The sequence below is a fragment of the Vulpes lagopus genome, chromosome 3, assembly GCF_018345385.1.
Source record: "Vulpes lagopus strain Blue_001 chromosome 3, ASM1834538v1, whole genome shotgun sequence".
Classification (NCBI taxonomy): domain Eukaryota; kingdom Metazoa; phylum Chordata; class Mammalia; order Carnivora; family Canidae; genus Vulpes; species Vulpes lagopus.
Window position 1 is genome coordinate 94,913,330 of NC_054826.1, and position 23,529 is coordinate 94,936,858.

The 23,529-nt window shown below is 56.2% G+C and overlaps 1 protein-coding gene and 1 long non-coding RNA gene across 6 annotated transcripts in view; one reads left to right on the forward strand and one right to left on the reverse strand.

The window, feature by feature from the left end:
• ELN (elastin) overlaps window positions 1-16,826 on the reverse strand; it is a 31,980-nt gene extending 15,154 nt beyond the window's left edge. Inside the window, exons 1-16 of one of the 5 annotated variants that reach the window (XM_041749918.1) lie at window positions 16,449-16,826; window positions 10,516-10,566; window positions 9,331-9,360; window positions 8,770-8,802; window positions 6,799-6,828; window positions 5,485-5,520; window positions 4,891-4,983; window positions 4,564-4,623; window positions 4,406-4,480; window positions 3,619-3,666; window positions 2,626-2,697; window positions 2,281-2,310; window positions 1,714-1,785; window positions 1,047-1,088; window positions 598-657; window positions 255-302 (exon numbers count right to left, since the gene is read on the reverse strand). In XM_041749918.1, coding sequence (XP_041605852.1) covers window positions 255-302; window positions 598-657; window positions 1,047-1,088; window positions 1,714-1,785; window positions 2,281-2,310; window positions 2,626-2,697; window positions 3,619-3,666; window positions 4,406-4,480; window positions 4,564-4,623; window positions 4,891-4,983; window positions 5,485-5,520; window positions 6,799-6,828; window positions 8,770-8,802; window positions 9,331-9,360; window positions 10,516-10,566; window positions 16,449-16,530 — 862 coding nt within the window. In that variant the 5' untranslated portion in view covers window positions 16,531-16,826. The remainder of the gene's footprint in view (window positions 1-254; window positions 303-597; window positions 658-1,046; window positions 1,089-1,713; window positions 1,786-2,280; window positions 2,311-2,625; window positions 2,698-3,618; window positions 3,667-4,405; window positions 4,481-4,563; window positions 4,624-4,890; window positions 4,984-5,484; window positions 5,521-6,798; window positions 6,829-8,769; window positions 8,803-9,330; window positions 9,361-10,515; window positions 10,567-16,448) is intronic. The other 4 variants (XM_041749919.1, XM_041749921.1, XM_041749920.1 and 1 more) reach the window with 4 other exon arrangements.
• Window positions 16,827-17,015: 189 nt separating this feature from the next.
• Window positions 17,016-20,469, forward strand: LOC121488139. Its single transcript, XR_005986987.1, has 4 exons — window positions 17,016-17,197; window positions 18,020-18,142; window positions 18,475-18,544; window positions 19,730-20,469. It is a non-coding gene; the product is annotated as an uncharacterized LOC121488139 (long non-coding RNA).
• Window positions 20,470-23,529: the final 3,060 nt, after the last annotated feature.

Genomic DNA, 23,529 nt, shown 5'->3' on the forward strand with positions numbered 1-23,529 from the left:
ATTGATGGATGGATGGATGGAGGAGTGGAGAGGAAGTGGATGGATGGATGGGAGGGAAGATGGATGAGAGATAGGGATGGATGGAGAGACAGAAGAAACATTGAGTGGTTGGACACATTGAGGAATGGATGGTATTGAAAACATTGGATAAATGGGGTGTGGAGGGGCTGCCTTCGTTAGTTCTCTGTGAGGCAGACTCTCAGAGATAATAGGGATGGAGAGGCTGGGAGCTGGGCGCTGGCAGGTTCACTCACCATACTTTGCTGCTTTAGCTGCTGCTGCTGCAGCCTGGGTGCCAACTCCTGGGGGAGGAAGTAGAAAGACTCTGAAAACTGTACTCCTGCATGTCCAGAGCCCACCTATTCCAGCCCCATGAGAACCAACCCTTTCACAAAAGGGTGTGGATGAGGTGCCTCATAGCAAGCAGAGCTGAGGGAGCTGCCCCCACTCAAGATCCTTCTGCAGGCTCAGACTGGGGTCTGGATGCAGGGTGGGCTGGCCTGTATCCTGGAGAGATCCTGGCCAGCCTCAGGGCTCTGGAGCCCAGGCAATTGATTGGTGCCCCTTTGGCTGACAGTTGGGGGAGGTTTTCCTTACCTGTCCCCGTCGGGTACCCAGCCTTGCCTGCAGCACCTGCCACTCCTCCAGGCCCATAGCCTATGAAACAGAGAGGCTCAGTGGGCATCTGCGCAGATCTCGCTGTGGTGGCCCACCCCTGCCCTGAGCCTCAGGAGTCAGGCTGCCCAGAGTCTCCACCCTTTCACTCCCAGCCAGAGTTACAAAACAGATATAAATGGGTGTGGGACACTTATTCCCATTTACAGATGAAGAAACTGGTTTACAGAGAAGAAGCTGATTTGCCCAAAGGCCTGGGGCTAAGTGTGAGGGCCAGGATTGAGAAGCAGGCTGCCTCAGTCCAGGTTCTATGTTTCTTAGGGGATTCTCTTGCCAAGCCTCTACCCCATCCCCAGTTGGGTGCTCTCCTTGCCAGGACCCTGGAGCTGGAAAGAGCTAGAAGCACATCCATTTAGGAGGGTCTTACTCACCATAGGGCAGTTTCCCAGTGCTGTAGGGCAGTCCGTAGCCACCTGAAGAGAGGGCAGGGTGGGCTCAGAGGCTGCTCCATGGCAGCCCCTGTGCTGGGCTCCCACTGCCCATGGAGACAGATCTATACCCACTGATACTGGGGCCTGAGACCTCCCTACGCACCAAAGGTTCTGAGCTGCTCAGAGAGGCTCTTCGGTGGAGGAGGCCCTGGCTGGAGGAGGGAAAGGGCACCCCTGCCTGAGGGGCTTATGGAACACCCCTTCCCCTACAAAACTAGGACCTGCTGTGGCCCTGGAATCTTAATATCTTCCTTATCATCCTCCCAACAGGAAATATCTCATTGTCTCAGCTGATTGTGGGGACAGGGGTCGACATCAGAGGGGTCTTTCCATTGATGGCTGTTTCTTACCATCAACATATATTGTTTCCCATCGGGGCTGTGATTCTGTGTACCTGTGCATGCATGAACATGTGTGTACACAGTAAGTGAGGCCAGGGCCTACAGGATCCCTTTCACTTGATGGCGACCAGATGTGGGCTTCAATGCTCAGGTGTCCTAACCCCTCCCCACCAGACATCAGTGGCCAAAAAATGTCCCCCACAAGCTGGCTTCTCAGCAGTGAGGCCCTGTGAGTGGTGCCCCCTTGAGTCCTCCTCCTGATTTACCCGGCAGCTTGGGTGCCTTGATAGGGTACCCCAGCGGGACTCCAGGCTGCTGGCCCCCAAAGGGTCCAACTCCTGCGGGAACAAGGAGAGCAAACTCAGGTCCCAGCAACGTGGGCCAGCAGCCCTGCAGAGCCCTCGGCCTCACACTCCACTTTCTGCTCAGAATGAGTTCCAGAAACCATCCTGTCTTCCTGCCTCTTTGTCACTGGTCAGCCCGGCATTCCTCAGTGCCAGGTCACTTCCTCCAAGAAAGTGCAGGACTCTCTACCTCCTGGGGCTTGGGCCACAGTTGAGGCCTGTATCTCTCACGGCATTTGGCATAGACGGGTGGGTTTTCTGGGCTCATTTGGCTACTACAAGGAGGGCTTAGGATTGGGGAAGCGGCCTGTGATTGAGGCCACATTGTGCTGAAGCCTGTCCAAGGCCTGGGGCAGTAGGCATGAGGGAAGCTGGACAGGCCTCGATGGGATTTGGGGGTGCCTGGCCCCTCCCAGGGCAAGAGCCCCTGCCTGGCTGGCTACTCTGCTGGCCTGCCCACCCACCAAGGGACACCCAGCTTTGCCTCACCTGGGATTCCAGCAAAAGCTCCGCCTCCACCTGCAAGGACAAGGAGCCAACACTGCAGCCCTGCCACCCTGGGTGCCGGGCATCAAGGTGCCAGGCAACCTTGAGGGGTGAGCCGACCAGAGCATGGCCCATTCTGCCCAGACCTCCCAGCTCAGATTTGGGGATTTCTGAGAGGGGTGCTGCCCACCTTGACCAGCTGGAATGGGGCTGGAGCACAAGAGGTGCCCACCTGGAAGGCCCTGGGCCCAGGGTCCCCATCCCCACTCGCACCCCCACCCCAGGCCAAAGGGGCCTGAGGGTGGCTAGAAATTCCTGCCATGGGCTCCCAGTCCCCTGGCCGCATACCTGGGGCCTTGGCCTTGACTCCTGTTCCGGTGGGGACCCCAGGGAGCACCCCCACACCTGGGAAGCGAGCTCCTGAGGGGACAGAAAGGGAAGCTGGTAGTGAGGGCGGGAAGGCAGGCCTTGCAAGCACCCACACCTCCCCTGGCTCACAGAGCTGACCTTTGGCAGTATCAGTGACGGGCATGGCTCATGGGGTGGCAGTGACTCTCTTTCCCTGTCTGCCCCAAGGTCAGAAGACCTGAGCTTTAATCCCATTTCCTAGGCACTTGAGCCTTTGCCTCAGTTGGCCTTCTCTCCAAACTGGAGTTAATTCCCTAGCTATACTGCCCGGTGTCCCCAGAGAAGGGAGACGGTGAAAGCCTGCTTGAAGGGGGAGGCCCGTGTCCTTCTGGGCCCCTCCTGGAGGTGCACTCCCACCAAACATAAAGCAGTCATCTGCTGTGGCTGGGAACTCCATTTGCCAGCTTCTGGTGCTTCCACTGTTCCTGGGGCCACTGGAGCTGGGCCACCTCAGCCAGAGGGACAGTGAGGAGGGACACCCTGTCAGCAGATCCCTCAGAGCAGGCCTAATCTGGGCTTTTGGGGGAATTCAGGAGGTCACGTGTTGGGCGGGGTGGCCAGGCCCTGGCAGGGAAAGGAGGGCAAGAGGGCAGCTCAGAGGGGTCTCCTGTAGGGCGGATGTGCTGGGCGGGCCTCCTGGTGACTCAGAGCTTTTGGGAAACAGCTGGCCACAGTGGGATGTGGTGTGTCCCCGGGGGGCCCTCCTTGGGCTGTGATGATGATGATGGTCTGGGTTTGAGGCCCGGGTAAAGCTGACTGGCCTCTGTGGGGAGAGATGCCCAGGGGCCTTCTTTCTGTTGGCCTGAGCTTTGATGCTTAGGGAGATGGGGTTGGCTGGGTCACCCTGGCTCCTGGGGAGGTGACAGGTCACCTGGGAGGGTGCCAGAGGCTACTCTCTTTGCTATAGGGTTCCCTTCTTCCTTTGGTCCTCACCTGTGCCTGGGAGCACTCCGCCTGGGTATACACCTGGCAGCCCCACACCTGTGGCCAAGAGAAGAGGTTTGAGCCGTGAGCCGCAGCCCAGTCCCTAGGTACCACTCCTGGGCCCCTCTCTCTCTGGAGTGGCTCCGGGGCTCCCAGACCTGCCGCCCAGGGCCTGGAGATGTAGCCAGGGACATATGTGTGGTGGCCGCAGCTCTCCCACGAGTTTCGGAAGTCATCTGCAAACCCTTCTGTGTGTGGATTTATCTTGTCTCCTGGAGCCTGTTTACATGGCTGGCTCAGCCCACCTCTGGGCTAACAGCTTCCAGATGTTCCCTCCCTGCTGTGTGGACTCAGGCAGCCTTTTGTTCAACCTGAAGTCACTTCCTCAAGGGCTTTGTGCAGAGAACAAGCACCAGATGGGGAGTCAGGGCGCCCCGGGCTTAGCCCTGCTCTGCCGTGACTGCCTTGGGCCCTTCAGTGATGACTGTCCATCCTGAGCGGTCCCCCCCACCCCCTGCCCCGCGCCCCATCTGTCACTTGACTGCCTGCCATAGATGGTGTCTCTGAGGTCTCTTTCTACCCCAAGATGTGGAAGAAGGGCCTGGAAGGTAGGCCGGGGCACCTCTCCCGTGTTACTGTGTTATACCACGTGTGGGGCCTGGCTGGCTGCCCTGCCCGCTATGCCTGCCCCGCCACCCCCCCCCCCCCCCCCCCCCCCCCGCTTCCTGTGCGGGGGTGGGGGGGTGCTCTACCCTCCCCCCACTCCACCCTCCAGCCCCGGGGACTGCACACTGACCGGGCACTTTCCCGGGCTTCCCTCCTGCTCCGACTCCGACTCCGACTCCGGCTCCGGGCTGAGGCACCACCGCACCTGGCACGGGATGGGCCGCATCAGAGTGGGTGCCTCCCATGCCTGCGGCCCTCACCTGGGCAACTCAGGTCTAACCCTCATACCTGTAGACACTCCTAAGCCGCCAACACCACCAATGCCGCCAACACCACCAAGCCCAGCACCTACAGAGCCAGGAGCGGGAGAGGGAAGGGGTCACACCGGGAGTGCTGGGAGGCAGGAGGGCCCTGGGCTGCCAGTTGAAGTTCCTGCATTAGGTCTGGCCGGGCCACCACCTCACTTTGACACTTGGGCACAGCTGGTTGCCAGTCCCGGAGGATTGGAGAAAAGAATTCTGCGGTCTGTGCGCCTCCCCAGAAAGGTGCTTTTGCAAAGTTGGGAGCTCACAGAGGGCAGAGGGCTTACGGCATGTCCCCAGGGGTAACACTCACCAGCCTTGGCAGCTTTATAGGCTGCAGCAGCACCCGCCACTCCTCCGGGCACCAGACCCCCAGGGAAGGCTCCTCCAGGAAAGGCCCCAAGCCCTGCCGAGGGGAGGACTGGGTTAGGCTCTGAGCCCCAGCCCACCGGGCCCTCTCCCTCCTGGGAGGTGCATTTGAGGTGGCTTCTCTGCTCTCTGTAGGACTTCCATGTCAAACAATGACCCCTGCTCCCAGGACTAGGTTTAGTGCTAGAGTGCAAAATATGCCAGGCTGCTCTGCTCAGCCTCACAAAATTGCTGGGATCTTTTGGGATCCTACTCCCCTCCTCCAGAAAGCCTTTCCAAGGCCCTGCTGAGTTGAACCGCTCTGGGCTCCATTGGCCCCTGGGACTTCTCTCCAGCTCTCCCCAAGACCCAGCTATGACCTATGTGTACCCTGGGCAGCTGCTCAGGGCAGGTGGTCTCCACATCACCTCCCATGCTAGCATCCAGGACCAGCCTGGCCTGCCATCCCTGATACCCCAACTGCCCTCCACACTGAACAGATGCCCTGGGCTTGGCTCTGGCCCTCAGATGGGCACGTTGCCTGGGTATCAGCACTAACCTGCTCCAGGGCCACCGCCTGCCAGCCCAGCAGCACCTGTGGGAAGAAGGGGACAGAGCCAGGTGAGGAGAGGAGAGGCTGGCATGTGGGCATCATTCTGGGGCCCAGAGTGGGAGGGGTCTTGTGGAGGGTGACGAGGAACCAGGCAGTTCTGTGGTCATTGAGTGGCGCTCAGCCCTTAAGCTGGACTTAAGCAGTTGGTACTTAGGGATCGATCCTGATAAAATAGTGAGCAGCTACTATGTACCGTGCAGGTGTGATAGCCTTGACCCCCCTGCCCCCATAACACTCCTAGGCTAGACCTTGCTTCCCCTAGGCCTGTCGGGTAATGGGGGTCCCATCAGGGCTTTCTGTGCCGGAAAGCCCTGCTTCTCTGTTCTTACCCTTGGCACCCACCCCCCTGGACTGCTTCCTTACAGGGGTCCCCTGGCTCAGCCCACTCCTCTTCCCCTATATCTGGAACCCCTTCTGCCTCCCACCATTTGTCTATCTGTCCATCCAGCCTGCCCTGCAGTCCAGAAGCCTTCTTGCTTGCAGACGGATGCTAAAATGTTTATGAGAAGCCAAATGGGTCCCTTTGGCTCTCTCCTTCCCACATCTGGGCCCAATTGCTCTTTCTCCCCCTCCAGGAGACATTCCATGGCTTGGGCCAGGACTGATGGGCAATCAGGTTGGAGTTCACAACCGAGCCAGGTTTGTTTCCAATTCTGTGAGAATCTTTCCTGCAAGCTCCAGTCCTGGCTGCCAGTGTCCTAATCCTCGGGGCAGCCCTCTCTGGGGATAGATGCCAGACGTGGGGGGACTGCTGAACCCTAGGGGCAGAGAGGTCTCTCTGGCTTTCACTGGATGTGGTCCCCTGCCCCACGCTCATCGCCTAATTTGTCTGAGTTGACCATGTCTGAAACTCAGCCATCCTCTCTGTAAGGTGCGTCTCTAACTCCGGTCCCTCTCCCGTCCAGGCAGATGTGGTGCACGTCCAGGCAGATGTGGTGCACGTCAGGCCAGGCCTGGGATGTGCTGGGCTCACTTCCTGAGCACCGCAGGCCCTGCCCCTCCCCAGTTGTGTCAGGGCTTTCTCTCAAGCCAAGCCCATTTCCTGAGCTCCAAGAGGGCAGGGAACACGCTCAGGCTTTTCCTGACCACAGAAAGGCTGGGAAGAGAAGATGGGGACCCAGCAGGAAGTGAGAAGAAGCTAGGGCCGGTGGGGTGAGCAGCCAAACCTCTTCCCATGCTCCCCCTCCAGCTGTCTGATCCCAGGGTCACCTCCAGCAAGACTGACCCCACCCCTGCTTGCCCTCCTTCCTGGGGACTCACCTGGCCCAAACGCCCCCAGGAGTCCAGCCCCTGGAAAGGAGGAGAGGGGTGAGGAGATGACTGTAGCCGGGAGCCCAGCAGCCTGGCCAACCCAGCCCCCTGTCTTCCCAGAGTCAAAGAGCCCTGGATTCAAACCCTGCTGCCGCTACCTGCAATGCATGTGGGGGAGCAAGTTACTTCACCTCTCAGAGACTCAGTACCCCCATCTACAAAAGGGCCACGGTGTCCCCGCCCTTTTGAGACCAGCGGACTGGGGAACAGAAAGCACCTAGTGTGCACAACCTGCCAGGGCACCCAGTGGGTGTCTCTGCTCTTTCCTGTCCTCCCCAGCAGGCAGCTGGCCTCCAGCTGGTGCCGGGGGTGTGGGTGGCATTGGCTCCCAGCTGCCTGGGCTCCCACTGAGAGTCTAGGCAGGGCCGGCCCGCTGAGGCCCATGTGGAGCAGCTGCCAGGCCACCCACCCTCTACTTGTCAAGGGATTAATTGTTCCCAAGCACGACACGCGCCGCCTGCGCCCTGTTCCATCCTGCCTGGGCAGGCTCGGATGTCCCTGTGGCCTGGGTGCTGATGCTGAAAGGGGATGACCTCAGGGAAGTCATGGAACCCAGCCCCTTCCCATTAGAAGGAGATGTCCTGACTTCCCTTTTGGTCTACTCCTTTACCTTGAGCTGAAAGTTCTTCCAGATGTCTACACTAAGTCTTTCACTCATGATCGCCTCACTTTAGCACCCATCCCTTAGGGGACTCTGTGTGCAGCTGTCCCAATCTTCCCTCTAGTATTTTATCACAACAGGCAGGTTCCCTGCTGCCAGTGGGACCCACTCATTCCCCCTCTAGCTTTGCAGTCACAACCCCTAACTTGGGCTTTCCCAGCTGAGCAAAGTCCTACTTCCATGCCTTCACCTTCTCTCTACCATGTGAGATCGGCTGGCCCCTCCAGGGAGACAGGATGCAGGCTCTGGCAAGATAAGCAATGAAGTCCAAAGGCTCCTGGCCTCACAGACCCCTACAGACCCCAGGAAACCCCTTGCCCAGGACTCCTGTTCTCTTTTCTCTCTCTTGCCTGACCCAGCTCTGGAGTTTCACAACCCAGATGGGCTTGCAGGGAAGGGGGATCTGGGTCTTGTAGATTCATTTGCACTTGGATCATTGAACACTGGGATTTCGTAAGAGCCGTTGGACATGCAAACTGTCCTGGAGCCTCTGGCTTCAGAGCCAGGGAGACGTGGAGCAGGGGGTGGGGGTGGGGCGGGTGCCACATGTGGAGCATCTCATGTCGATGGGGCCATAAATCTGGATGGAGACACCATTTCCTCCACCTGTTCCTTATCCACCAGTGCTTCCTGGAGGGACCCACCCTCCCCCTTTCCTGGGGTATGTTTTTTTGGAATTGGTGATGGACTTCAGTGGCAGATCCAGGCCCCATGGGCAAGGCTCAGACAGATCTAGGCAGATCTTCTTACTGGAAACCTCCAAGGTCTAGACAGAGCTGGAAGGGGCCTGGTCAGGAGGGGAGCTCATCTGGGGCCAGGGTCAAGGTTAAATCCAGGCTTTGGTCTTGGGTCAGGGTTCAGCCTGAGGTCAATTGTCATTGAGGGCAGAGATATTTAGGGTCTTGGCCTAGAGGTTAGAGGAAGCTTGGTCTGGGATCAGGGGACCATCCAGGTGGAGTATGAGGCCCACCACCTGTGTCTGAGCACCAGAGTGACATTCACAGTCTTGGGGACTGGGACATGAGTCCCTACATTTGCCCCAGCACCAGGGCTTTTTTGCCAAGGGGACTCTCCAGGCAGCTGGGCACATGGGCATTTGCAGGGTAGACCCCAGGCACCCCTCACACAGAGAAGACATCAAGCTGACTCCTGTCTCCTGTTCCTGGAGGTCCTGGGGTCTGGCACCAGCCTGCTTATACCTGCTGCTCACCACCTCCCTCCCTCCTTCTGCCTGTTGGCTCCCTGGCCTCAGGTCTTACCTGGCTTGGGAGGTTTGCCTCCGGGCCCCAGAGCTGCAGAGGGAAGAGATGGTGGTGAATGGAGAGCTAGTCCAGGCCACTATTTATCTCCTATATATCTTGCTGGGACAGTGTGGGGGATCTCACCCCCCCAGGTCCTGGAAGGGCCGACAGGGATGGTCTTCCCCTTTTGACAGGGAGCTGCTGGGAGTGCAGTGTCTGGATATGTGGGTGGGAAGCCCAGCTCTGGCCCTAATTTATGACTTCTACTGCCTCAGACTCAGTTTCTCAGCCCCAGAAGGGAAAGACAATACCCATTCAGCAGGTCTTGCAGCAGGTCTTGCAGGTGTCATAGAGGATCAAAAGAAATGGAAAAGAAGGCAGGGGCCCCCAGAGGAAGTGGTCAGGGGAGGGGCTCGGAAGGCCAGTGGGCTCCAGCTCTCCCCAATGGATGTTCCCTATGTAAACTGAGGGAGTCCCTGATGCCAGGCTTTCTGGGGTTCTGAGGCTGGGGCACCTGGATGGACCAGAGTGACAGCTAGACCCCATCAGTGAGGACCCAAGTTTGGTTTCTTAGCTCACCTCCTCCTCCCAGACCTCCAATACCAGCACCTGTGTTGAGAGAGAGAGGGAGAGAGAGAGAGAGAGAGAGAGAGAGAGAGAACCATCAGTGTCTCTGCCAGAAAGCTGCTCACTGACCCATGATCAAATCCTTCACTGCCTAGCTGCATGACTTTGGGCAAGCCTTAACCTCTGTGAGCCTCAGTTTCCCCATTGGGCCAACAGCTCGATGCCTGTTTGCATCTGGGTGTGTGCCAGCAGCTCACCTCAATTTCACATCAGTGCTGAACACTCAAATGCTTCTTTCTTTCTTTCTTTCTTTCTTTCTTTCTTTCTTTCTTTCTTTCTTTCTTTCTTTCTTTCTTTCTTCTTTCTTTTTCTTTCTCTTTTACTAGATCACCAGTTTATTATAAAAGGATGTGACCCTGGAGCAGCCAGATGAAAGAGGCATAGGGGGCCAAGTTTGGGGAAAGGGTGCAGGGCTTCCACGCCCTGTCTGGGCATCTCTCTTCCTGCATGTACAGGGGTCCACCTCCCTGGCAGGGCCTCTCAAATACTTTTTAAGTATTGAAAGTATTACTTTTGATTTTTCAATCTGCTTTAAGGCATGGTGCTTCTTTCCAAATCAACACAAAAAGTGCCCCCCTCCCAGCCCCCCATACCAGAGCAGCAACATTCTGCTGGTGGTCTTTCGGGGGTGTTCCTAGTCTCCACCTGCACGTGGCTGCTGCTTTCATATCGTTAGCACCTGAAAAACGTCTCGCCCCACAGCTGGGCAGGTAACGCACTCATATTTTTTAGTAGATGTGTATTATGTCAGAGTTTACCTAATCACACCCTCTGTCAGGTGGGCTTCTTGTTTTACGTCTTTGCAAATAACCTTCCGATAAACCTTGCTCGGGATCTCTCTTTTCCTCTACTTTTCAATTATTTTCTTTGAATGAATTCCCAAGAGGGAGGTTAGTGAAAGGCAGGAGCGCGTGAAGGTGCCCACTTTCGTATGGCCTTGCGAACGTTGCCTTTCATCTTTCAGAAAATTTATGCTCTGAGTGCTTGTAAAAGTGTCTTTTAAGTCAGAAGGAGTGGCTCGTGGGTCTGCTGTGCTAGTCGTGCCAGTGCTCTTCAGGGCTGCGCTGGCACGTGGCGCCTCTCTACCAACTGATCACAATCTGCCTTACCTGAAGCGTGGAATTTTGCATACGTTACCTGGGTAATAGACGCCTCCAGGAACTCCACCAGGAACAGCCCCTGGGACCCCTGGAAGTAAGTATGTAGAATCCTCCATCAGCCAGAACTAATGAAGGCACAGTGACAATGACGAGGCAGATGGCAATGACGACATTGCACGTCTACAGAGTGATGCATGTTGGCCAAGAGACTGATGTTTATAAAGCATTTTCTCATTCATCCTTCTCAAAAATAGCCGCACGAGGTTGGAAGGGCAGAGATTACTCTCTTCATTTTAACAGATGTGAAGTCGGGCTCAGAGAGGTTAGGAGTGGCCAGGGAAACACAGCTGGATTTAAGCCCCGGCCGCGTCCCCCCTCCTCTGAACATGACGGCTTGCACGGCGTTACCTGCTTCTCTCGCCCTGGAGAGGGCTGGCATGGGGCTAGGAGCGGGTCCCGTGGGCCGGGCAGCCCCTTCTCTCCAGCCCCGAGCGGCGTGAGCAGGGGCCAGAACTGTGGGAGGGCAGGCCGGGCTGTGACGGCAGGCGGTAAGGAAATGCGGCTGCTGCCAGCACAAATGCAGCCATTCCCACACTGATAGGATGGCGTGAGGTCAGCGTCCTCAGCCACTGGGCAGCAGTGGTTGGGTGGGGTTCTGGCTGTCTGACACAGGGCTGTCTCAGGAGGTGCCGGGGCCTGGAGGGGGACACCATGAATGAGCACAGTGAATAGTTTCCTAAGGAAAAGCTAATTCACTGGCCAGGCCAGGGGCGGTCTGCCCGGCCAAGATCACGAGTTCGTTCCCCACGGACCTGCGAAGCTCTCGCTGGGGGACGCCGTGGTGCTGGGCCCCAAACCAGGCCCAAGTGTGGTCATGGCAACAGACAATCCTGGTGCAGACCAGGCCCTGACTCCACCACCACAGAGTGGCCCCGGCCTCAGTGAGCTGCCTTGCCTATGCTCCAGCCAGGGCCCCGGCACCACCCCACCGAAAGGTGCACAGAGTCGGGCAGCTCTGCAGTGTGTCCGGAGGCCTCACACCAGACGTCTGGCCTCTGTGGCCTGGCGATGCTGCACAGCTGGGTCTGATGGCCCCATGGCCTCGTTAGCCTCAGCAACAGCCCGGCAGGGTGGGGAATGCCAGGCTGTCATGGTCACCCCGTGCCAGAGCCCCGGTGCACACCTCCCAGGGCCTGCAGCTCCCCCAGGGCCTGTGATCCAGACCTGGGGTGTGCAAGCTATCTGGTCAGAGCCTCAGGGACACGGAGTGGTGGCCCCAGGAGGCTGGCCCTGCTGGGAATGAGCGTTTCTGCTCTGTCATCGGCTGCTAAGCACGCACATAGTCTGTCTTGGGCCTCGGATGCCTCCCTTGTCTCCAGCCTCTAGATCTGAGCACTGTCTCCTATATGTCTTTCCTCGTGGTAGTCCAGGCCTTTCTCTGCCTCCATTCTCACCCTGCTCCCCTTTCTCTTCCTCTTGACAGTGCCTTGTCCCCACCTCTCTGCTCTCTGGCTCCAGGGCAGGCTGCAGGAGCAGACCCATCTGTCTCTAATCCTGGCTGTGCCACTTCTTACCATCTGTGTGACCTTGTACAAGTCATGTAACCCTTTTGAGTCCCAGTTTCCTTGTAAGCAATGTGGGACTGATCACCTCTGCCTTTCAAGGCTGTTTGCAAATTGCCAAAGGGTTCAAATAAGAGACCGTCCTGCTCTGGACTTGGCATATAGTAATTGCTAAAAAAAAAAAAAAAAAAAAAGGTGACCTTTTGTGTCCACTTTGCTGCACAGTGCATGGTGTGGGGCCAGGTATACAACAGACATTCAATAAACCACGAGTGAATTAGGTTGAGAGGAGTCAAGGATGGGTCTGGGTCCAAACTCTTCCATCCCCAGCCAGCCTGGGGGGCTCCCCACCTTGGGCCTGGCTGAACCCTTCCTTCCTCTGCTGAGGTTCTGCTCCCCTGCACCCCATCTGCATTTCCTCCTCTGCCTGCCCTCTCCCCAGTGCCTGCCTGACTCTCTGTAGCCCTCCTGGCCTGCCCCAGCTCTCCCCACACCCCGGCCCCCCATGATTCAGATCCCAATACTAATTGCCAAACTCCATGCCTGAACCACGATGGCCTGGGGAGCGAGAGAGTTCGACCCCCATTTTGCACTGAGCTAATGGAGAAGGATGAGGGGGGTGCAAAGGATCCCTGCCCTGCCCTCTCTCACCACGTTCAGGAGAGGTGAGAACAGATTAATACAGTAGTCAGTCAAGGGCCTTCAAAAAGGCAGCTTTCGAGCTCTAGCCGGTTCTCCTTCTCCTCACCTCCTTGGCTGGAACAGTTCCTCCTGCCAAGAGTGCTCTCCGCTACCCAAGTCCTGCACTTCCTCCTAGACTGAGCTCAAATTCTTCCCCTCCTGCCTTCTCTGAGCCTGTGGTTCTCACCGCTCAGCTGGCCCAAAGCAGTTGGCTTGGAGCATGCTTGTCTTGTTTTATGTGGGTTTGGCTTGTTTCACGGGCTAGCCCAGGGTGGAACTTGTCTCTTGTCTCTTAGAATCCTGGTCTTAGACTCTCAGAGATCATAACAGTCTTCTGGCCTGGGCGGAAACTCCTGCAAACATCCCCTTGTACTCTTGGTTGCACGCCTCCGGTGACAGGAAGATCACCCCCTCCTGATGCTGTTGGCCCTACCTGCAGAAAGGCTTTCTTTCTGCTGAGATAGAATCTGCCCTCCATCTCTCCACTGCTGTCTCCCAGAGCCCCAGAGCCCCAGGCTCATCTCTCACCCACAGACAGCCTCTCAAGCATTGCCCTTTCTTTTAGGTCTGACTCCAATGTAACTTCTGCTATGAAGCCTTCCTGGATTTCCTGGGACTCTCCTGGGCCACCCAGTCTCCTGGTCCTATCTGCTTCCTCCATCACTCCTGCACACTCCACCCAGTAGACAAAACATGGCGTGAGCAGCAAGAGGGAAAGTTAAACCTTAAAAAATGTGCCCTAATTATAAGAGTCAATTGGTCCAAATAAACAAATTCTGAATAAGAAGATGTATTGTTTTAGAAATTCCCATTCCCACAGTCCCCTCACTTGATGTGATTTTTGCAGATGTTACACGGCTGGAGCCTCCCACTGGCCCAAGGAGATAAGTAGGGCAGGGATGTTTCTCCTCATTTTATGGCCAGGGAAACCAAGAGCCAGTGAGATGAGGCGCCTGGCCTGGGACCCACCGCTGACCCCAGTCACACACAGGGCTTTCTGCCTGGGCCCCTGGGCTTTAGGTTCAAAGATGTGGAGAAGGCAGTTGGGGAATGAGCATCGGGCCAGCAGGCCTTGGCAAGGGGCTTTGCCAAGCCCAAGTCCAGGGGGCTGGCAAGGGAGCAGATAAGACCTCACGAAGCTGTTTATTGTTTGCCTGGAGAAAAGCTGCCAAGGGCTTTTCAAAAACAATCTGTCCTCTAGTGGGTGACTCTGTCCCCTCCCACCCCTGGGCACGTCTGCCCTCCCGCCTTGGCTCCAGCAAATGCAGAGAGTGGGATTAACTCCTCACCCACAGACCCTCTGCCCTGGAGGCTCATCAGAGTTACCTGGGCAGCTTTTTATAAAACCTCCTCCACATCTAGTTCCTTCCTCTGGCCAAGTAAAGCAGGAATCCTTGGGTGGGACCCTGGTATCAGAGTTGTTTAAAGTTCCCCAGTTAACTCCAATATGCAACTAGGGATGTTCCAAATCATCCTTAGTCCCGGAATCAGGAAAAGAAAAGGCTGATATATTTCTGGGGCATGGGGATGGAATTCTACCAAATTTAACTGTTTTCTCTCTATATCTTTTTAAATGGCATGGGGGTTTGGAGCGACTGGTCTTCAGACCCACTTGGACCTTCCTAAAGGGGTCCAGACAACCCTTTCCATTACAGTTTTCCTGGGGGGTCCCCTCCACTTACGATGCAGTTCTTTGGAACTAGGAAGCTCATGGGGGTGATATCCTCTTGTTGAGGGGGGCAGATGCTGGGCTCCCCAGGAAAGCCAGGCGGGTAGCTCTGTGTATGTAGGGGCATGGCTCTCTCACTCCCCCTGACCTCTTTAGTAGGCTCTGGGCAAAAACTGCAACAGATATCATGGATTCACACATCCCTGACTGGGACCCAGTTGCTTTACCACCTGGGTCAGAGTTGAGATTTATATTTGTAAAAAAAGATGAAGAGTAGTTGAGCATTGGCAGTGTGACTGGAGCCACAAGGAGAGGGTGTATTCTGCTCTAGGGTGTGCCCACTCAGGAGGCTTCATCTCCTGAAGATGGACCCCCCCCCAGATGTAGCCCGATACCCGGCCCCTGCCCCCATCCTTTGGCAGAGAACCTGGCCAGTGCTAACCTCCTGGGGCTGCCTTAGCCTGTCTGAGCCTCCATTTCCGTATGGGTAAAAGAAGATCATACTCTCAACTCTTCGGGGGTTTTGAGGGGGTTAATTGCCACGCTCTATGGGGAAGCACTGTCTGGGGAGGCAGGTGCTCAGGGGCCACACCTGAGGGAGTGGGGAGGAGGTTTGAGAGGGCCCAGAGCTGCTGCTCTTGGGGGTGCTGGGGTGGCTGGTCGTCTGGGGTTTGTCTTGCCCCCCTAGTATGCCTCCCGCTGCACCCCCATCCAGGTCCAGGTCCAGGAGCTGACCTCTGCAAGAAGCCTCTGCTCTCAGCAGTCCTGCTCAGCTAGTCAGTGGCTCGGGGGAGAGGGTTGCTGCTGCCCCGCCCCTCATTCCAGCCCTCCGGCCTGGCCCTGCTCCATCCCGCGCCCCCGACACTGGCCCCCCACTGAAGATCTGGTTCTAATGGCAAAGGGGGACGCCCATGGGAAGCTGACCCCACCCAGGCTACCCCACCAAATGGCTCAAGTCTCTGCACTCCTTTCTTCCCATGGCCAAGAGCACCTTCTGGAGGGCTCCCCAGGGGGCCACTCCTAGGAGCCCTTGAGGTGTGTAGCTTCCCCGGGGGGGGGGCATTCTTGTGGCCTATGGCAGAGAGCATGTCAGATGGTCCAGAACTGCCCTGAGGTCCACTTTAGCCTCTGTCACTGGCTGCCCTCCCTCTGCCAGGAGATGAATATCTTCCCCAGCTTCTCTGATCCTTGTTTGTGTCCTATACCACACACACACACACATACACACACACAGTCACATGCTCGGTGACAGTCCACACCTGGATAGCATATTTCCCCTGTGTCCATTCCTGTCGGGTGACAGACTTTCGCACACGCTAACAGGCACTTTCACAAACCCTACGCCCTCTCCCATCACACACACCTGCTCAGGGCTGAACCTGTGAACACACATTCCTCCTCTATGGTTTGATGACACATTTGGACATATACACACATGCCCACCTGTGCCGTAGCACACAACACCCTTGTTCCTGTGTGCATGCCCTGCACATACATACACACGCTCCGATGGCCGGGCCCCCCTCACCAGGGACAGACCACAGCAGCAGCTTTCCAACCCACAGCCCCGGAATCAACGGAACTCTGACCTTCCTCTGAGGGGGGTCCTGACTTCCCAGGGGCGGGGGGAGGAACAAGGAACCTGTGGAGGTCACACAGCTCACCATCGTTGCTGAGCTGGCCTCCGGCCCCAGTCCCCTGTCCCTACTGGATCCACATGTGTGCAAACTGCCTGTGCCCTGGGACCCCAGGGGACCCCGTGGGCCCTCCCGCAGCATGCTTGCGCGCCCCCCCTCTCCGGAGACGGCACCGGGACAGAGGTGGGGGGCCTCAGCCTGCCGGGCGGCAGGACCTGGGCCGGGCGGGGACCACCCTGCATCTTGGGGTGTCTGGTGACAGGTTCCTCCTCGGCCGGGCTGGCTCCCGGGAGGGGCGGTTCCGGGGATCCAGCGGCTGGGAGGCTCCCGCCCAGGGTCCCCCCAGGACGGCAGGGTGGAGGGCGCCCTCTGGTCTGTCAGTTGGGGCCGCCGGCACCCCCGGGGGCAGGGAGAGGCCTACCTCCGGGCTGCGAGGGGCGGGCGATGGACAGCAGGAGCAGGAGGACTCCGGGCCGCAGGGCTGCAGCTCTCAGACCCGCCATCTCGGGGAGAAGTGCCCCGGCCCGCTCTCTGCGCCTCGTTTTATCCCCAAAGCGTAATTGCGGCCTCGTCGCCGAGAGGGAAGGAGGGAGGGCGGGCGGGCGGGCGGGGGAGGGGGGAGGCCTGGGGGAGGGGGCCGCGGGGAGGGGGCCAGTTACGAAAGGCCCCGCTCACAAGCCTCCCAGGCTGAGTCTGACTGGACTGGACTGTGGGCTTTTTTCCTTAAAACACACTCACACGCGCACACACACACGCACACACGCACACAGTTTCCCCCATCTCTCGCGCTTCCCTCTGTAGCTGTTCTCTCAGTGCTGGCCCCGTTCCCGCCAGAAAGTGCGAGGGGGGCCTCTGCCAGGACAGCCCTCGGGAGAGGAAGCGGGAGGGAGGGCCCGGCAGCCCGGCCAAAAATCCAGCCCCAGCCAAGGCCCGAGTGGCCAGGCCCCCGCCCCTCCGGCTGGGCCCGGGGCCCAGCGTGGGGACGCAGGCCAGCTGTCCTGTGCCTCTGCCCCCACCCCGGCCCTCCAGACTCCCCCGACACCCCCAGGTCTGGCCAGAGACTGTCCCTGCCCGAAGCTGGGGATGTGGGGTGTTGGGCAGGTCTGGGGTCCAAGGCCTGGGGCCAATGTCTGCAGAGGCTGAGGGGCTGTGAGCAGAACGCCCTGGAAGGTGAGATCATGCTGGCGCTGCCCTGTGGGGCATCAGGGGAAAAGAAGGGGGGGGGGTTGAACTCTGACACACTATAGGTCCATCCTTTATGGACTAAGGTCACTGTCTCCTGGCTGATGCTGGGGAGGGTTTACGGGCAGGTCTAGGATCTGTCTCTGCAAAGGCACAGAGGCTGCATTAGAACAGCCTGGGAATTAAGACCACACTGGCATAGTGCCCTGGGGCATCTGGGGGACATGTGGGAGACCCTGACACACCACAGGGATTCCATTCCTCGTGGATCAAGGTCACAGTCCCACACACAGGCCTGTGTAGACCACAGTGTCTGGGGATGTTCAGACAGGATCCCCAGGTACTCTATGGGGGACCGAGGGGTTGGGGACCTCACCCGGATTGAGTGTCCTGGCCCCTCTTTATCACCCAGCCCCCATCTATCTCAATGCCGAGTCTCACTAGCACCCAGACCAGACTCCAGAGTCCCCAGACGGCAAGTTCTCTCCCAGCCACAGGAGGACGCCTGGGGCGCTGACATTCCGCTGGTGGCCAGGAGGGGGCGGCCCTGTGCTGAAACAGCTGAGACCAGCATTTCCAGGACTCCCGTAGTCCCAGGCTGCCTGCACAGGATGAGGACCTTGGGGACTTTCCTGGGGTTGGGTAGAGTAGGAGAGGGTCACGCCTCCCCAGCCCCCCGAAAGTGGGGAAGAAATTCAAGAGCCAGAGGATACGGGAGGGGAACAGATACTTGCTATCATCAGAGCCTCTAGGGTGGGGGAGGGGGGAAAGTCAAGGTCACAATTTCTGTGAGCCTTTTCCTGCCCCCAGATGGAGAATGATGGGGGAGACACAACCACAGCTCTGAGCAAGGGAGCTAAAGGACCCCCGCCCCCTCCAGCCTGGAGCTGTGTGGCCTTCTGGAGGACTAACAAGGCCATGTGTTGAACTCAGGTGAACCTAGCATTAAATTCTAGCTCTAGGGCTTTCTACTGGGGTAAGCTCTTCACAGAGCTTCGGTTTCATCTCGTGTCAGATGGTGATAAATATCCCTGCCTAGGAGGGTTATTGCAAAGATAAATAAAATGTGATCATATATTTCTGTACCGTGCCTGCCAGATCCAAAATGCTCCATGCTCATTTGGTGCTAGTACTAGTACTAGGCTACTATTGCTACCACTCATCCTGCATGGACCATTCCTGTGTTTAGGGTTAACTATCAGGTTTGGCTCTCTGTGGGGCCACCTTAGGACCCCAGGCCATTCCATCCTCTCCCCTGGTCTTAGGCAGCGTCTGCTCCAGGAGTTTGGAAGAGGGTGGACACACAAGGAGAACAAACTCGAAGCTATTTGCACAGTAAGTGTACAGCTCCTGCTTCCAGTGTGTTCTATTTGGGGTACTGTGGGGTAGCTGATAGAGGTTATGAGCCCGAACTTGTCTTTGTTAGTGGGGGTAGGGGCTGCTTAGGGTTGGGGTCTGGAGGCTCAGTACCTAGGGTGAGCCTACATGTGGAGAGGGAGGCCAGGAGGTGCATCTGTGTGCCTGCCCCCTCCTGGGAAGGGGGAAGGGAGGGAGCGCTGGGAAGGAGCTGGGCCCCACTCCTCTCGGGGCAGTGACGTGGGCAGGAACCGGCTTTCAGACTTGCAAACCGCAGTCTGCTCAGAGTCTTTATTAATTCCAGGACCAGGAGAGACACTGGAGCCAGAAGGAGCGTTCTTGCTGCGGGGGGATCCAGGAGAGGTGTGGAGGGGCGCTTGCAGGGAGAGACTCGGGGCTGCTGGGCCAGACCTCTCCCCACAGAGTCAGGGCCCTGTGTTCCACCCTGATCTGGGACTCCCTTTTTCTTAGCACCCTGTGCTCGTTGGAACAGCTCCAATAACTTGCATCTGAGGCTTCACACACCAGAAAGGGCTTCAATTCAGAACCCATCAATTGAAGTGATTCTTCAGTACAATTTAGCCCAGGGCATTCAATACATACTGTAAGGACTGGAGGTCACAGTTATTAGCTGACATGCATTCATTCATTCGCTCATACATCCTAGAAACCCAACAGTCCTCAACTACTCTGTGTTCACCTCCCTGCATAGCTTCGTGGGTTAAATCAGGTCATTCAGGTAGAACCGCCCATGGAGGGCCGCATGGTGCATCAGGGGCTGGGTGAGCCTGGCTTCCCAGTTATCACTGACAAGCCTCACCTGCCCACTCGCTGCTGGACATCCAGGTGAGTCACTGACAGGACATCTCTGTCTTCCAAATCCTCCAGGTGCACCTGTTTAGAAAGGGTTGTGCCACACCTGCCCCGAGCATCTTATTGCTTGGCCCAGAAGCCTTCAATTGCCTTTCAGATAAAGTCCAGACTTCTGAGTACGACCTTCAAGGCTCTGTATGCCCCGGTGCAACTGCTCTGATGCTCTCCTTCCTCTAGGCCGGCCTCCCTTCCGGCTGGTGGAGCTGCTCTCTAGCTCCCAGGCTTGTCCGGATGTTGTCCGAAGGGCCGGATGTTGGCAAGGCTCCCTAGTCTCAGCTTCTGTCCCTGCAGGTCAGTGCCCTCGATATTCCTGCCCCCAGCCCCTCCGAGGGTCGTTGGTGGGAGTCTTCGTGGTTGGACTTGGAGCTTCATCTCATGCCCCTCGGGCCTGGCCATCACTGAAGATGGACCCATTTCTGTCTCCCGGGTCATCCAAGACTGGATGATAGCACAGCGCCCTCCGGGAGATGGGGGCAGAGATTGCTGATGAGAACGGACCCCAGAGTCTGGCTTTGGTTTCTGTTTTCTCCCTGTCTACACATGGTCCTTTTATCTGTTGATAACAGGATGCTCTGTCTGTGTGGGACCTGGAACCAGAAAGAGAGACATAAGCGTTTGCTCTAGGACTAGCCTAGAGCTTGGTGTCCATGGGACCCGGGACCCATGCTATGCTCCCTCTCAGCAAGGGGTCCTCTGCTGTCAGTCATCTCCTCCTCCATGTAACAGTCTTTTCAGCCACTCCCCTAGGCAATAAAGTCAAGGTTTTACTGTCAGGGAGAGCATGAATTTCTCATATCGACCCAAGTGAGATTTGAGAAGGAACAGAATGCTGGTTGGGAGCATGGGTCCGAGTGTTAGACACTTCTGGAGGGAATTAGCAGCAAGGCCAAATGAAGGACCCCTTCCCCCACCCCCAACCTGACCCATCTTTGCTCATCGGAGAGACCCAGCTGCAGACATTAAAGACAGCACCTGCCCCTTCTCTGATTTAAAATTTTTCCAATAGTTCCATAAAATCAAGAAAATGTAAGTAAAATTAATTTTAATAATATGCTGTATTTAACTCACTATATCTAAAATATCATTTGAATGTATAATTGACATAAAAATTATTGAGATGGTCTACATTCCTTTTTAAAAAATATTTTATTTATTTATTCATAGGAGACACACAGAGAGGCAGAGACATAGGCAGAGGGAGAGGCAGGTTTTCTGTGGGGAACTGACGCAGGACTTGATACCAAGACCCCGGGATCATGACATGAGCCAAAGGCAGACACTCAACCACTCCACCTAGGTGCCCCTGTACATTCCTTTTGTGTACTAAGTCTTAAAACTGGCATGTGCAACAAATACCATAGGGTCCAGCAATGCCACTTCTGGTATTGATCTGAAGGAAACAAAAATGCTATTTTGAAAAGATATCTGCACTCAGTGTTCATTGCAGCATTATTTACAATTGCTACAACAGGGAAGCAACCTAAGTGGCAGTTCTTGATGAACAGGCAAAGAAAAAAATATATGTATACACACACACACACACACACACACACACACACATATACACAATGGAATGTTACTCAGCCATAAAAAAGAAAGGAATTCCTGCTATTTGCAAAAACATGGATGGACCTTGAGGATGTTATGCTGAGTGAAAAAAGTCAAAGACAAATACCGTATGACCTCTACTTATATGTGAAATTTAAAAAATAAACCCAAGTTCACCGATAACAGAGGATGGATTGGTAGTTGCCAGAGGCGGGGTGAAATGGGGGAAGGGAGTCAAAAAGTACAAATTTCCAGTTATAAGATACATAAGCCCTGGTGATGTCACATACAGCTTGGTGACCACACTTAACAGTGCCATGTTATATATTTAGAAGTTGCTAAGAGAGCAGATCTTAAAAGTTCTTACCACAACAGGTTGTAACTATCTGGTGACGGATGTTAACCAGACTTATTGTGGTGATCGCAGTATATACAAATATCAAGTTATCATGTTGTGCCCCTGAAACGAATACAATGTTATATGTCAATTATGCTCAATTTAAAAAAAATGATGTGGAAGTTATAATTAGAGCACATATAAATTTAGGCTAGTTGCATTTCTTTATTTTTTCTTTTTTAAAGATTTTATTTATTCATTTGACACAGAGAGAGCGAGTGCAAATGCACAAGCAGAGGGAGTGGCAGAGGTAGAGGGAGAAGCAGACTCCCCAAGCAGGAAGCCCAATGTGGGGCTCAATCCCAGAACCCTGGGATCATGACCTGAGCTGAAGGCAGATGTTTAACTGACTGAGCCACCCAGACAACCCTAGACAAGTTGCATTTCAAGTGCTCAGTAGCTACATGTGGCCAATAGCCACCAGAGTGGACAGTGCAGGTGAAGGTCATGAGGGGACTGGTAAGGATAAGCCCGAAGGTGGCTCTCACTACACAAAGATTAGAGCTATACAGGGGCAGGGAAGAAGGGACGTCCTTGAGGACTGGAGGGCCCATCAGGACAGGCCGCCCCAGGGGAGAGGCCCTACTTCGTGCTGGGGACCCAACCAGAGCAGGTGGCTGCCCCCGGGTGGGGAGGAGGAGGGGTACCAGCCAGCACCCAGAGCCAACAGTTTGGCTGGAAAATGAGAAAGGCCTTCTGTGGCTCATCCCTGCCCAGAGGCAGCTGGGGACCTCTCTGACCATGGGCCAGGAAAGGAAAGGAACCTGCCAAGGGCAGAGATGTCAGGCTTTGCTGGAGGTAGAGAGTCTGCAGTTAAAAGTTGATTGATGGGAAGCTGTGGATCTGGGCCAATTCATCATGTGGGACTGGCCTGAAGGAGGAACGGGCAGTCATTCGAGGCAGTTTGGGAGTTGGGGAAGGGGCTGGGATTCCAGCATGGGGTGTTTCTGCATCTTCCAGGCTGAGGTGCGAGGAGGAGTTTGGGGATGCAGAGGGGGCCAGTAGTCATCATGAGCTTGGGCAGATCACCTAGTAATACCCAATAATGGTGACATCAAAGGTAATTAACCCCCAGAAAGTCCTATTTTCTCTTATGGAGACAAGGGTTTCCACAAGCCTTTAAGATGGAAAACTCATGTCTGTAAGCATCAGGTACACAGCCCGTGCTCAGATGCAGGATGGGGTCTGTGACACCATTTAGGTGACCAAAGCAGATGATGAGGCTGGAGGGAGAGGGGGGAGAGCCAGGGGAAGCCCCCTTCCCACAAGCACACCCCCACCCCCACCCCCACCCCCATGCCCCAGTTCTTGAGCTCCTCATTTCTGATCCAGCAACCTCTGCACAATGCCTCGCCTCTGCCCGGGCTTGGGTGTTTGTGTGTCTGAGTCATTTGTCAGTCTGGGGCCTTGGCCGGTGCGAGCCGGGGGGTGGGTGTCCAGGACAGGCCGTGCTGTTCTGCCCCGTGCTGTTCCCACATCGCCTCCTGAACTGTCTGCTGCTGTCTGGGGCGGGGGGTACATTGCTAGCTGGGCAGACTCTACACAACCACCCCCCACCCCCCTGGCCCCAGGGACCCAGGACGGATGAATCCAGAACACGCCTTTCATTTGTTTGACACTTGACAGTTTATAAAGCACATCTCCATTTGCAATTTGGGATATTATTATCCCAAATATAAACACAGGGGTTAGGAGCCCTGTCTACAAACTCGGATAGCCAGAGAGCACTCTTTGTATCTCCTCCAGATCTATGTAATTGTAACGCTGAGCCCCTGTCACATGGGCAGCAGTAAATCCCATCTTAGTAACTGGCTCTCTCTGTCCCCACCCTCCATCCCCAACCAAAATCTAGGTGTCACCTGGCCTCACTTACCTTACTGGGGCCTCTGTGCCTTCGTGTACCCCAGGGCTGTGATGAGGCTGGGGAGTCCAGGACCTCAGCGCTCTCTGGGGATGCCTGCCAGCGGTAATCTGCTCCTGGACCCACGGGGAACTCCCATCCCCAGTAGGAAAATCTTCCCTCCAGACCTCCTGCCCCTCTGATACACACTCAAAGAGAAGGCTTGCAGCCTGGTGAGTTGCAGGACAGGCAGGATACAGGATGGACTCACACAGGTATTCACGACTCCAAACTATCCTGCTACCC